This window comes from Leptidea sinapis, chromosome Z (assembly GCF_905404315.1).
Source record: "Leptidea sinapis chromosome Z, ilLepSina1.1, whole genome shotgun sequence".
Lineage (NCBI taxonomy): Eukaryota > Metazoa > Arthropoda > Insecta > Lepidoptera > Pieridae > Leptidea > Leptidea sinapis.
This window is the reverse complement of record NC_066312.1, coordinates 6,113,172-6,129,041: the sequence shown is the minus strand read 5'-3', so window position 1 is coordinate 6,129,041 and position 15,870 is coordinate 6,113,172. Positions and strand designations below refer to the sequence as shown.

Here is a 15,870-nt window from a genome sequence, read left to right as displayed (position 1 = left end):
GGTGAGCGATCCTACCTACTAAGCTAGAGGTCCCGGGTTCGAATCCCGGTAGGTGCAAGCATTTATATGATGAATATGGATGTTTGCTTCCGAGTCATGGATGTTTAAATGTATTTATGTATGTTTATATGAATTTATGTATGTTTAAGTACGTATATTGTATTAAATATATCATTGTCTTGTAACCCATAACACAGACTATATATATGCTTAACTTGTGGCAAGATAATTTGTGTAAAAAGTGTGTCAAAGTGTGTCAATATTATACTAGACCATAGACAATGGTCTATGCACACACTATGACTTGCGTGCGTACATTTCCGTATTTTTTATGACATTACGGGATGAGACGAGCAGGACTTACGATACTTTGATACGCCCTGCCCATTACAATGCAGGGCCGCTCAGGATTCTTGAAAAACCCAAATATTCTGAGCGCCACTGCAATTGTGTTCGTCACCATAAGACATAGAATAATGAAGCAGTAATGTGATCCGGTCTGAAGGGTGCCGTAGCTAATGAAATTACTGGACATATGAGACTTAACATCTTATGTCTCAAAGTAAGATATAAGATGTTAAGTCTGATGATAAATATTTTGACTGATTAGATTGAAGTTAAAATTTTCATAATTTTAAATGGTAGAGATAGTAAATGGTAAAATCATAGATAAATTTATAAGTCCAAACAGAGCTTCTTGCTGCTAAGCAATGCATGGCAACAGGCCAGGTTTATTACTTTAGTGTGCATGACAGCTACGACTCAACCTCACGACACATCAGTCACGTTATTTTTGTGCGCGTGCGTTACTGAATATAGAGGTACACTGTTCGCCACTATTTTTTCGACGTGTTAACAACTGTCACTATAACGACGTATAAATTATCTAAGGGTAAAATATGACTTTGATATTCATTAGTTTCATAGTCCAAACTGGATAAATGATTTTTGAACTTGTGGTTGAGTGTGATATAACTGACAGTGTGAGAGAGTCTATCTTCTTGTGTTGACGTAGCGATGGGGTTATTGACCTACCTTATAAAGATAGCTGTTACCTTATACGGATATGCCTTACTTTGTTATTATATCATCGAGTGTTAATAATATATTGACCAAACTAAATAAAATATGTTTTTTTTGGTAGAAGAGGACAAATGTGCTATTACATAAAATGTAGTCTGAAGCCTACGTTTCATTTCCATCACCATGACATTTAGATGATATTAATCGTATTCATTCCCGTTAAATATATATTCTCTTCCCTTTAAAAAAAGCGGCCAAGTGCAAGTGGGACTCGCCCATGAAGGGTTCCGTAGCAGAGAGTTAAATAATATAAAAGTTACACAGTAAAGAAAATTATATAAATTTACTTAAATGGAAAATGCAAAAAAATTTCGCTGAAAATCATACAATTCAAATGAGATATTAAAAAAACTACTTACTAGATCTCGTTCAAAAGAATTTTCGGTGGAAAATTGCATGGTAATGTAGGTACATGATATATTTTGTTTTATCATTCTCATATTTAAGAAGTTACAGGAGGGGGGACACACATTTAACCACTTGGAAGTGTCTCTGGTGCAAACTATTAAGTTAAGAAAAAAATGATATAAGTTATCTCAATATCATATTTTTTCAAAAATTTTTGAGTTTCAGTTCTAAGTATGGAGAACCGCCAAAAAATATTGTTTTTCTTGTATTTTTGTGTGAAAATATTAATGCGGTTCACAGAATACATCTACTTGCCAAGTTTCAAAAGTATAGTTCTTATAGTTTTGGAAAAGTGGCTGTGACATACACGGACAGACAGCCATGACGAATCTATAATGGTTCCGTTTCTTGCCATTTGGCTACGGAACCCTAAAAACGGTGGATATACGAGTAACCATCTACATATAATGTATGTAAGTTTATAAGAGTCTTTGTGTTATTGGGCGTCAAAATTTACTTTGAATTTTATTTCTTTAATTCTTACTTGATTTCCAACGCGAAATACCGTTTGTTGAATCATCACGAGATCTGTAAAACAATGTCGAATACATTGTTTTGACAGACTGACTTGAAATTTATAAGATGAACGGATTATATGGAAATTCCATCCAGAATATAATCTACTACTCTCATAGGCTATAAATATTAAGATTTTCGGATATGCAAAGTAAGTCAGAAAAAAAAAACAGTCGATTGAAAAGATTTCTTACGAACGCTGCCGTAACGACGAGAGATATGATTGTTTTGAGTACGTGGTATTGGAAAACTAACTAATATGGTTACGAGCTAAGTTGCGGGTATCAGCTAGTCGTATTATATAATAGGGGTATCACAATACACCAAGTGACTGATCATTGATGGCTAACATAATAAATGTACCAGATGATTCACACCATCACTATATCAAATATATTATAATTAAAGCTAAGCTCATACAGCGTTTATGTACCATACAAATAATGGGTACTTAGTGTGCCATATATGGAGTAACAGGCACGTCAACCTCACAAAGTCTTTGTGCGTTCCAAATAACATACATATATACTATACTTATTGCTATATGATGTACGAGTGAAGGCCTCATTCGCACGAGAGCCTTAAGAATCTCAGCTAAAAATTAAAAAAAAATGTATAACTCAATAATTACTGATATAATCCTTTCTCAGATTTACTATCTTTATACAATGGGACCAGTCTGGGAGAATAAAAACATTAACGGCCTTACAAATAAAATTGGCATAAAGTTGTAACTAAGCATAAACCAAGAATATGTAAAATGTTTACAAATAGAAATTTCGTATAGGGCAGCTTGTTATTCGGAAAACTTAAGAATTATCATTGTATTGAAAGTGTTGTCAACGATATTGTAAACATTTTGCATTTTCTTTGTTTATCATCAGTTACCTGTACTTTATAACAAGTTTATTTGTGAGGCCGTTAAAGTTTAACCATTAAAAGAAAAGAAAACATTTGTGCAATTCACACGTGGTAGAAGTGAAACCTTAAAAAATTATGAATAATTTTACGATAAAAATTATGATCTATAAACGTTTAATACGTAGACGTATACAAATACTACGGTTGTTGTGATGCCTTTTCTCAAGTTGTGTACTACGCATGCGCCCACAAACACGTAATAACACTCGTACAACGCTGAGGCCCAAGCAAACAATCTCTTCTTCACCTATGATGACCTGGTACCAAACATTATCATAACTATTTATTATTAATTTTAATTTAACGAGTAATTTATTCTATCTTTCTCTCACCGGCTCAATCCTTTACCTGTATACCTTTTTGTATCTCTATCGTCTCGCTTACAACAAAAAATAATACAAAATTTACTTGAAAAATCTGCAATACTTGTCTTCATCAATTGAATCATTTTGAAATATATTTAGAGAAACAAATAATTAGTTGTTTAATTAACATTACATATAACAAAAATCTTAATCGAACCAAAAAAAAATCTAAATCACTGGATCATTAGGTTGCTGAAAACAATTTGCGAAAAATGTTAGGGAAATCAATGTTTATGTCAATTATTCTTGCTCTACAAAGCGGAAGTCCGGCCACACATGGAGTATTGCTGTCACCTCTGGTCTGGCGCACCCCAGTATCAGCTCGATCCAATTGACCGCTTGCAATGCAGAGCAGCTCGAATTGTCGGGGACCTAGTGCTCTGCGGACAGCTGGATCACTTGGCGTTGCGTAGAGACGTCGCTTCATTGTGTGTATTATACCGCATTTATCATGGGGAGTGTTCCGAAGAGCTGTTTCACCTGATTCCTGCCTCCGAATTCCACCATCGCACGTCACACCACAAGCTTGGGTATCATCCTCATCATCTGGACGTGTGGCGGTCCATTTATTCAAACAAATGATCAAACAAAATGATGTAACGCTAAGTGCCTGGGTTGTATCGTGTTTGTGAGTGTTACTGTGTCGGTGTCACGTTCACGATGGTGATATCACCGTCGGGATACTCTAGGACATGTCGAGGTCGATGTAATTCATCGGGTGTCGTAGCACGTAGTCGCACGCCTCCCTCACCAATTGTCCTGTGCTTCTCCGGGGCATACAATGAATAGGGAAGTTCCAGGGCCAAGGTTGTCATAAGTGGCGATTAGGGAAATTTACGATTAGGAGGCTCCTTGGCACAGGATGCCGGCTAGGTTATGGGGACTACAATAGTGCCATAATTTCTCTGTTGTCGTAAGACACTATTGGGTGGCGGTGATCACTTAAGATGTGGGGACCCGTACATGTATCCTCTATTTGATGTATGTCCTTAAAAGTAGTATATGTTATACACTGGCCTGCAAAAGTAAGTATCACACCTTTCAAATTAAATTTTATTCTTAACTATAGAAGGTAGAGATTTAAGATTAAAAACGTTTTGTGCAAATTTTATAGGCTTTAATTCTTAGAAACTAAAATTATATATTAGTAACATTTTTAACTTAAAAAAGATAAAACAATGAAAATAGACATTTTTAGTTAAGTTTAAAAAAAATCAACTAAAATGTATTACATGTTATTTAATTTTTAATAACTGGTATTGTCTCCTCGAGCTCTGATTACAGCTTCGAGCCAGTTTGGCATACTGAACACTAGGTGTCGGAGCCGATGTTGGGGAATATTCTCCCATTCTTCTACCAGGGCCTGCTTTAGTGCCCTGAGGGTAGTAGGTGGTGGTCTGCGATTTCTGACTAGCCTCCCAAGCTCATCTCAGGCGTGTTCAATCGGGTTGAGATCAGGACTTCTTGATGGCCAAGCCATCACGCTGATACCGACCTCCTGAATATACTCTTGTACGATATGAGCCGTGTGTGGCCGGGCATTATCATGCATCAGCATCGATCCATCACCCATATTTGCGAAATACGGCCCTGCATACTCATTGAGAATCTCTTGAGCATATCTTTGCCCAGTGAGGGTGCCATTTTTTATGGCTACTAGCTCTGTGCGACCTTCTGAAGATATGCCAGCCCCCACATGTACACTGCGTCCAATGTATTGGACTCTTTCTGAGATGCAGGCTTGAAGGTATCGCTCACCAGGTCGCCTGTAAACACTTCGCCTTCCATCAGTATCCATAAGTGTAAAAGGAGAATCGAGACTCATCTGCAAACAAAATTCTTGACCATTCTTCTTCATCCCACTGCATGTGTTTACGGGCGTATCGCAGTCTCGCTACTCGATGCTGTCTCTCGAGTTTTGGGCCACTCGCTGGTCTTAGGGGTTTCAAATTTGCTTCAGCAAGTCTTCTCCTCACTGTACTGTCACTAATGTAGTCCCTCCGGGTCTGAAGTAGCTGTTGCTGGACTTCAACTGCATTTTGGTGGCGATTTCTTAACACAGTGGAAATAATATAACGATCTTCTCGGGCACTGGTACACCTGGGTCTGCCATTACAAGGTCTCCTCAGATGGTGTCCAGTCTCTTCGTACCTTCGCTTTACCTTCTGGACCATTCGTACCGTCACACCCACCATTCTTGCAGTGCGACGCATACTGATGCCTAGTTCCAGAAAAGCCATGATCCTAGCACATTCTTCAACTGAAAGAGGCATCATAAATAAATGTAATGTGCTTTTAAGCATAAATTTTTAAAACAAGACCCATCGATCTTGAAAAAAATTTAAAACAGAAAGAAAAATGTGAATGGTAAAATTGTAATTCGGAAACGTCCACTTTGAAAAAGGAATAATTTTGATTTTGAAGGTTTTTTTCAGCCAATTCTTAAAAGAAGGTTACCGACTATAAAGTTTTTATGTACAAAATTAAATTTTCTTTGTAGTCCTTTTTATTTCGAAAGTATATCTTGTGAACTTAAAACGTTATCCCAATTTTAAAAGTGTGATACTTACTTTTGAAGGCCAGTGTAGTTTACCAGTGGGTGGCCCTTTTGCACAGGATGCCAACTAGACTATTAAACAAAGCTCTCCGTTAACATTGTCAAAGATACAAAGAACTCGTTGGTCTACGAATTCTAATAATGACTTAATAACTAATCATTTAAGAAGTCTGTAGAATTAGCAGTGATATAGTCACTGCTAATGGAAACAGTGCGTAAACTAAACAATTGTTGTTTAGATTGGAAAGAGCGACATCTCAATTATTGGTGTTGAGCAGGTTATCAACTGTAATGTAGAACTTGTTGTTGAGAGGATGGGAGCTAAACAAGACACACCACGAACCATACGTGACTAGAACGGTTGGCTCAGTTGGATGGGTGTTTGGACGGAACCCGAGAGAACGCGAGAGGTCCCGTATCGTTCATAAATTTTGGTTACTAATTAAATTTAACAGTGCGTAAATCTAAGGAGCGTGCATAATCATCTCGATAGAATTCATTTTATTTTTTGCTGGGACTTCAATGAATAAATCCATAGAAGTTTGTAGGGCAGATTCTGTTCCTGTTCTGACGACCCATATAGCCGAATGGTAAGTGAGTCTGACTACTAAGCTAGAGGTCCCGGGTTCGAATCCCCCGGTAGGCGCAATCATTTATATGATATTATACACACACACACACACACACACACATACGCACTCTAACCAAACCCCACACGCACAAATATCATGTCTTATTATAAATATTGTAAATCCGTTATTAGATGTAAGTCCTACAAAATAGTATTATTATAACCTAATTTAAGTTCTGTGGATTTTGTGATGTTTTAAATAAATAAATAAATGATGAATATGGATGTTTATTTCGGAGTCATGGATGTTTATATGTATTTCTGTATGTTTAATTAAGTAAATTGTATTTAATATATCGTTGTCTTGTATCCATAGTACAGGCCATGCCTAGTTTAGGGCAAGATAATTTGTGAAAAAGTGTATCAATATTATTATTATCATTCCAGCTCATTACAGGGTGTTTTCCTACTGCGATACACTGAAGGTCTTCTAAGTTGGAATATTAATAATATGTACAAATGGATCGTGTTCAAGTCAACTAACATTATTGTAATATTTACACCATAAGACTTACAAATTCTCGGATTTACGTAATTACATGTTCTCACAGTTTACTAATTTTTTTATTCTCATCATTAGAACGATCTTGATGAATAATCTTAAACTTATCTCTAATCTAGCACTTGCAAAGCTTCTCATAAAATTCTACTACTACTAAATCTACCTGTATATTAATAATAATAATAAGTAACGGACAATAAATAATAATATTAATAATCCTGGAACGGCACGCATCGTGCATAAGTTCCTGAGTCGGTCGCCCTTACCACTGCACCGGCGGGAATGTCGTGAACCAACGCCGGCGGGACTCTATTTTCGATATTTATATTTTTAATATAGTTTTTTTTTATAAATATGTTATATATATATAAATGTAGATAATAAAACTTTATTTTCAAGTAAATACAGACTTAAAATCATATTAGTTAGACTTAAAAAATAACTTAAGTACTAGACCTAATCTTAACTAACTGCCAACTAACTCACTAGTAAGTTGTATGTGAGTCTCTATTTCTCCGTTCCATTAGATAAAGAGCAGCAGAAACTCATTTATTTGCAGTTTTGCTTACCAGTCATCTTCAGGATGCAGTTTTTATCATACTACCTTTGTATTTTGTATTAATGTGAATAATAATATTGTGATTTGATTTGATTTGAGTATACTAATATTACAATTAGAATCTACAATATTATAATAGTAATTAATAATAAACATAAAGTATTTTTTTTATTTACAGTCAATAACTTAGCACCCACTCAGGGAGACATTTACATAATCAGTAAACGAGATCCGTCAAGGGGTATTCACTGCGAGTGGCGAGTTGTTTGCAGTTCGCAGTCGCATTCGTTTCAAGTCAGTCGCGCGAATCAGCTCGTAGTGCGGTTTCGATCGTGCAAGTGTCTGTGACCCATGTCTAAGGATAGCTCCAGATTGTGCAGGGTGGGGGTGCTAGCACCTGCTGCTTTGTCAGCGTGCATGGACGCCTCGGTATTGGCTGTGCCAGCTGCTGGGGCCATTGTCTCTACGGTCCTTAAGGAACTTAGCAAAGCCTTCATGCTCAAGAAGTAAGCTGTAGCACATATCTACAACAATATTTTTTTGTGATAATGATTATTCAATTCACTCAATTCCAGTTTCGCAACACACCCTTAGTTATCATCCTTACCATCTTCATCTGTGCTGTTCCTCCACATTGGGGCTTTTAAAAAAACATCTTCCAAATAGTACAAATATTTGAAATCCTAAACAGTATCACCATAACCTTTGACTGTACTGAATCTTCATAAAACCGCGTAAATTGAAAGGCTGGTAACGCTCCAGTGCATTGTTCGGGTTGCAGGAGAATTATATCATCTCCAACATGAAGTACGTGATAAGATGACCTACAAATCGGATTCCATTTACAATTCATAGGTTTTTCCTTTTGTTTTACCGTAACCAAACTTTTCTTTCAATTTTATTTTATAGATCAGGCGTCAATAAGTAATGTTATCGAATATAAGGTATAGCTTTTGGGATTACATTTACCAAATTCCTTTAGTAACTTGAGCGGCAAGCGAAACTGTAGAGGATGTATTAAATTATCTTTTTATATCATATTATCTTCTTCTGTTATCGATCGATTGAAAGCGATCTGTTGGGAAACTCTGGATTGATTCCAAGTGACCAATCAGTCTTTTGTGGTCTGGCGACTGTTCAAACAGATGCAGACTGATAAAATATAACATTAAACTGTATTGAACAAACAATTATTAGAATCATATTATCTAGCATTTAATACATTCAAAGCATTAAATCCCAGAACTAAAGCGTTCGTTAAATTCAAGTTAATTTTATAATATATATCTAAGTAAATAAATAATGTCCATTTTAGCTGTTTTAACTAATTTATTAGACCGTTAAAACATGATATTTCTTTCATAACTCTTATAATATCTATATTTGGTAGTAAATGTGTTTTGTATTTCGTTCATTAATAATCAGTTATTGCGTGTGGGCTCGAAAGGAAATGAATAGTGCTGCTATATATTGCTGGTGAAATTGTTGATTGAAATAATGTACATAATATATTTTGTATTATGAAATATATACATTAAAATTTGGTGTTAAGCGTTTATTGTTCAGAAGATCATTACTTTCGGTGTAGCTCTAAACTTGATCCTGTATTGTGATGTTTTTTGGAACGAAGCTCCTTATCGCTCGGTTCTGATTTCCGTCAAGATCCATTTCCAGCCAGGCCGTAGGGGTGAAGTTTTTTTTTATGAAAATAAGGGACGAGACGAGCAGTACGTTCAGCTGATGGTAATTGAAACGCCCTGCCCATTAGTATGGAGTGCCACTCCGGATTCTTGAAAAACCCAAAATTCTGAGCGGCACTACAACTACGCTCGTCATCTTGAGACATAAGATGTTAAGTCTCATTTGCCCAGTAATTTCACTAACTACGGCGCCCTTCAGACCGAAACACAGTTTATACATTACTGCTTCACGGCAGAAATATGCGCCGTTGTGGTACCCATAATATAGCCGGCTTTCTGTGCAAAGGAGCCTCCCACTGAAGTTGAATGAATTGAAATTGAAAACTGAATTGAACGATGCAAGTACAAGGCAAGCACACTTTTCTTCTTAGTCGTGCGACAACTGTCACTGTCAGAATCAAAACGAATTGAATGTTTTACATTACTGCTTATGGATGGAGAATATTTTAAACAACTGGAGCTAATGCGGCAATGTATAGATATAGTAGTGATAGTAGTCGAAGCTAATTGTACTGTATTTGGTTACATGTTCCATATTTCGGCTTAGTTTTTGAACGACGCGCCAAATTTAGGCTGTGGTTCCCGAGAAGGAGCGTGGGTTCGAACCCCATACCAGATATAGGTTTTCATTACAGTATATTTTTTATGAATAAGTAAGTAAACTACAGAAAAAAACTTAATTCAAATAAAACAAATCTAATAACTATATTTACAATACTATGATTACATAAAATTAAAACTATCATTACGGGGAAGCGTACCAAGAATACTGGCAGCATTGCCATGGATAAACTCTATTGTCCCGGTGTTTGTAACTAAACTCCTCCGAAACTGCTGAACCGATTTGTATGAAATTTTTTGTGCATATCGGGTAGGTCTGAGAATCGGCCAACATCTATTTTTCATACCCCTTAATGGTGAGGATGACCCACCCCTAAATATATATTTTATTTTGTTTTCATTAAGCATTGAAAAATACATACAACATCAAATTTTCGCCCTTCTACGATCTACAACTATTTTTGTATCGCAATTTTTATCTTATTCTGTTTTATCCACAAAACCGCTATAGGGTTGCAAGATGGCAATTGAATACAATAATTGTGGTACGATATATTTGGTAGGTCTGAGAATCGGTCGTCATCTATTTTTTATACCCCAAAAATTTTAATTATTGAACTGTTTTTATTAATTTAATGGCAATACGTTTGCTGGGTCAGCTAGTAATACCATGGTAAATTTTTACTATGCAAGTTCCACGAAAGGGTATTTTATGTAAACATTACATTTTTAGTAAATATTCATTGAAATGCAAAAATAACAAAGCCGATATCAAAACATTCTTGAGCGAGCATTGAACAGGTATTATTTACGAACAGTATTTTTTTATCAGTTATTATTAATCTTGTGGTATATTAAGTAATTACTTTACTTTCACTTTACGACTAGAGTTCAAGAACCTTATTGGATGATGCGTCCGACGTCACACGCGACATACAGGGTTTTGTCGATTCATTGATTGATTACTTAGAGGTCTCCGCTACGCCCCAACTAGATACCGCACTACCTAAGAACAATAGTTTTTATTACGGCAAGTATTAGATGCTTGTGTGCGTCGATTCTTGACACTCAATGGCATCTTTCATATTTTGTAACATACGCTTCTTGTTATGTTACATCTAAATTTATACATTGAATTACAAAATAATTGACGACCCATATAGCTGAATGGTTAGTGAACCTGACTACTAAGCTAGAGGTCCCGGGTTCGAATCCCGGTAGGTGCAATCATTTATATGATGAATATGGATGTTTGTTTCCGAGTCAAGGATGTTTAATATGTATTTATGTATGTTTAAGTAAGTATATTGTATTAAATATATAGTTGTCTTGTACCCATAGTACAGGCTATGCCTAGTTTGGGGCAAGATAATTTGTGTAAAAGTTGTCAATAAAAAAAATACTGATGATATATTGTGATCCCAGTGTCTTTCTTATTTCTTGTAGTCTTCTTTTTACAAAGTTTTATTATTATTTTATTAGCAAAGCTTTAAAGAACATGTGGCACGCCTACGTCATACATTATTCAAGACTGGCTCGAGTGCGCCCTCTTGGGCGTAGTATTAGTTACCGCACTTTGTGACTTTCTACGCCTTCTGTATCTAGTTGGAGCGCAGCTGAGAACAATCATTAATTTAAGACTAATTAATAATAATAATACTGGCACACTTTAACACAAATTATCTTGCCCCAAAACTAAGTAGAGACAGTACTATGTTTGCAAGACAACGGTATATTTTATAAATACATACACAAATACATATAAACATCCATAACTCAGAAACATACATTCATATCTACTGGGATTCCAACCCTGGACCTCTAGCTCAGTAGGCAGGGTCTAGAACCACTGGGCTATAGTGGTCGTCGATTGATCGATTAATTGTAATCTTATATTTTTATATAACTCGACTCTATTCGATAATCCACGATTCCCCTTCATATTGTTTACATAATATATCAGCATATACAGATGCGAAAATAATATTAATTTCTTAGATTTTCAATGTTCAATGTCTCAAGAATATTGTTATTTTGGTCATGACGACTTAGCCAAACATGTTACCGGAAGTTGTTAGACCAAACATACCCACGGCCAAATATGTAGGCATTACTGCGACAAATAGTGCCCTTGAGTCATAAGAACTTATGTACATAGTTATAAAATACAAGAAGCGTTAAAAAAAGCCATTTTATTTTAAGGTTACTTACTACGCGTGTCTTTGAGATGATATTTAAAACGCGAATGACTACAATATCGTGTTTAATGTATTTTATATAATGGCTGGAGAGTACAGGTAGAAATAATATTGAGATTATAATTTTTTTGATTATATTAATAGCTTTGACTGAAACGTTTAGATTAGTTTACAAGACCTACAAAGAGCCTCAATTAGTCAAATCTACAAGTGAAACAGTAGTTAAAAAAAACTAAAAGACACGCTTTTCATAGAAAATGGAACTAAAAAATTTAAATTACTTTTTAGCTTGGTTTATATAAAAGTGCATGTTTTTTTAGTTTTTTTAAACTATTATTTGCATTGTTGCATTAAAAATTCTCTTTGGTATTCGAAAATTTCCAAATATTAGAAAAATTGTTTAAAGGTAATAGTTGAAATTTCAAATTAAAATCATTGCCGCCCTTATAGACGATAGATGAATATTATTTAAATTATTAACAAAAGTAATATTTTGCAAAATGAATAATAGAATAATTTTATTAAATTAATGTATTGTGGTCGCTCCTCGATATATCCTCTACGAAGTTTGAACGAATCCTGGCCGTTTAAAGTGAGTCAAAATCGCGCCCAAATTAGTCGATAACAAACAAACATAAAACTAAACAAAACGAAAAACAAACAAACTGAAGCTAATAAAAAGCATGTAAAAATGTGATAATTCTTGCAAAAGCTCCTAAGATGAGAGATGGCTCATTCGATTCGGAATGACATCTAGAAAAATGTATCGAAAGTATGTATTAGTACATAAAAAAGATTGTTATTAAAAACTAAAATAAAAAAAGCGTTTTCGTTTTTTGTCAATAACCCAAACATGTTTCTCAGGAATTTTGAAAAATTTCCAATAAAAAAGTTCAACTCCGCGCACGGTCGTTAAGCTATCGGTGAACTACTACTGTAAGACGGCATTATATGATTTGTTTACTACTTACAAATATTTTAGTGGCGCTAGTGTAGCAATGTGAAGTGTAAGGCGAATAGAGTAGAGGGGTGAGGAGAGGTGAGAAGAGGGGGCGAGGAGAAGAGAGGAGATGGAGTTGGGTGTATAATGTATTGTTCGGGATAAAATCAAGGATTCTACAGTGTTCATTTATGTTGTATAATTACCAGCGACTAGATAAATAGTTAGCAGATATAATTGTAAAATGATTGTGTTAAAAATTACTGCTTTTATTTTCCCTCCTGCGTTACATTCAGGAGCGGGATATAAGGCCCACGTTATGTAACGAAGACAGCCACGACAGTATTTAAAATCAAAGAAAGAATAGTTTAAATGAGCATTATGTATATAATATTTCAAGAGAAGATGTACAATTGATGATTAACACAAAATTATATTCATTTATTAATGCGGGTATTCGTGAAAGTGGTGTGATCAAATTAATGAATACTGATAAATTAATACCGGATTTTGATCCTGAGCGTGATACGAATGTAAAAAGATGGATACGGAAAATTTATCAACTCGGTGACATTTACAAGTGGACTGAACTAACGAAATCTTTTAATTTGCAATAAAAAATTACAAGGACAGGCGCGTATTCGGTAAAATCGCTTAGATTCGCACGATCATAGCTGGGAGGAGTGAAAAGCCATGTTAATAATGGCTTTTCCACGATATCATGATTATGATATGCTTCTCGTTACTACTTACTTACTTCTAGAAAGAAATCATCAAATGAAACTATGACTAAGTATTACCAGGAAAAGAGAGCTATGTGTTTTAGATGTGAATAAAGTGCCAACAAGCCGCTGTTTCATGTATTATACGAAGCTTGCCTCTTGAATTTTAGGCCAATGGACAAGCTTATCAGTGTAGTAACCCAGATGAATTTGATAATTATCAACACATGACACCCGTTAGAGTAAGCAGTGCGAAGCCACGAGTAGAACCTAGTGCTAGCAAGGAAACTCTGGTAGGTAAAGCTCCCCAGATGTTAATCGCTGTAATGAAACGGGTCACGTGGCTCCAAACTGTTCACTACCCGACAAGCGTAAATGTTATAGATGTGAAAAATAACAAAGCAGATACAAATCTTGTCAAATTTAAATGATGCTTACGAAAAAATTACAAGTTAACTCCTAAGTTAGAGCATAGATACGGGTAGCGAGTTAAATGTCATGGCAGACTGATGAATGGAATAGCAGAATGAAATCGAACGTCTTACCTACTAACGTACAATTAAGGGATATGGTTATATAGCTACGCCTGCTGTTGGAAACGTAGAGTTCGATTTATACCTGGATAAAGTCAAAATTACAGCCGTTACAACCAATACTGATTTAGGAGATGTTACGTTACTTATTGGTCAGCCAATTATTAATGATACTGTGTCATTGATAGTAACGTGGACAAGCGCTGAACTTTGTAAGACAGAATCTGGTAACGACATAAATTCTATTAATACCATTGAAGATGCGAGTTCTTTTAAAGTGCAGGCAGACGCAGATATAGAAGTTCCGGTTGGGAATAGTTCGGTGATAGTTTTTGTGGCATTATGCATTAGCCTGTACATTACTCTATCTGCAACATTGAAGAGCTCCGTTTGAAATGGACAAAGGGTGAAACTGTAACAAGCTGATTGCTGTATAACATCTGTGGTGAGGTAAGTGGGAATTTATTATTTACGAGGAGAGGCCTATGGACACAGTTCATATTGATCACTTAGGGCCATTTAGTATAACTAAAAAGGGTTATCAATTAGTTATTTTAGATGCATTTTCAAAAATTTTAATAGCAAGTCCAACTAGAACTATTAATTCTGTAGAGACTCTTGAGGTTTTGAAGGCATTAGCAAGAATTTAACATTTACTAGTAGAATATTTAAGCAATTTATACAGAGCCATCACATTCATCATATGTAGATTAAATGACAATGATTAATAGCATGCCTAATGGCAAATTTTGTATTGATCAAAATATGTAAACATATAGCTTACCAGATGTAGTGAGGGGCATCAATAACACGTTAAATGAGTCCATAGGTTTTCATCCTTATGAACTAATGCTTAGCCATTGAAGTTCTCAACCTGTCGTTGAGAAGCGTAAGACAGCATCAGATGTGATTTAGTTCTGTGGAAACAATCTGCAACGGCTGGTAAGATAAAAAGCGAAAATACAAAGATAAGGGATGTCTATTCAAGGCCAAACATGGTTCATAATAATGGCATTTATGAAATACGAAGTATCAAAGGACTGCGAGTATTTAAGAAGTTTTCTGATTTAGTTCCTGCAGATTCACTACGAGCTTATCGTAGCGTCCCAAGTTGTAGTGAAATCAGTAACGATGAGGAAATTGTTACTAGAGATGACTTAATTGGTTTATTAGAGATCTAATGAAATTTTTTGCACCAATTGCGGTGCAATTGTTACAGGATGGCCGATTGTAACGAGTTAAGTGAAGTGAGTAGCGAGTGTTATAAATGTTATATGTTAAAGTATGAGGCGAGTAGAGGGGAGAGGTGAGGAGAGGTGAGAAGAGGGGGCGATTAGAGGGAAGGGGATGAAGTGGGATATATAAAGTCTTGTTCGGCTTAAAATTAAGGATCCTACAGTGTTGATTTATGTTGTATTATTACTAGTGAATTGATATTATAAAAGTTAATAGATATAATTGTATATCCAATGTTATAAAAGTGATTGTGTTAAAAATATTGATATCATCCAGACACTTGAAATAATAAAACCCCGTTGAACAAAAAATTAAATCAATTTTTAAAAAGTTATAATAACTATTGTTAAATAATGTTCTCCCGTCTCTGTTGTGTTAATGATTACATAATACTGATATACACATACATACCAAGATCACGCTATAAAAGTGACTTCA

The 15,870-nt window shown here is 35.3% G+C and overlaps 1 protein-coding gene across 1 annotated transcript in view; it reads left to right on the top strand.

The window, feature by feature from the left end:
• Positions 1-7,826: 7,826 nt before the first annotated feature.
• Positions 7,827-15,870, top strand: part of LOC126978660 (tyrosine-protein phosphatase corkscrew-like) — a 42,967-nt gene continuing 34,923 nt past the window's right edge. The window contains exon 1 of the mRNA XM_050827650.1: positions 7,827-8,048. Coding sequence (XP_050683607.1) covers positions 7,894-8,048 — 155 coding nt within the window. The 5' untranslated portion in view covers positions 7,827-7,893. The remainder of the gene's footprint in view (positions 8,049-15,870) is intronic.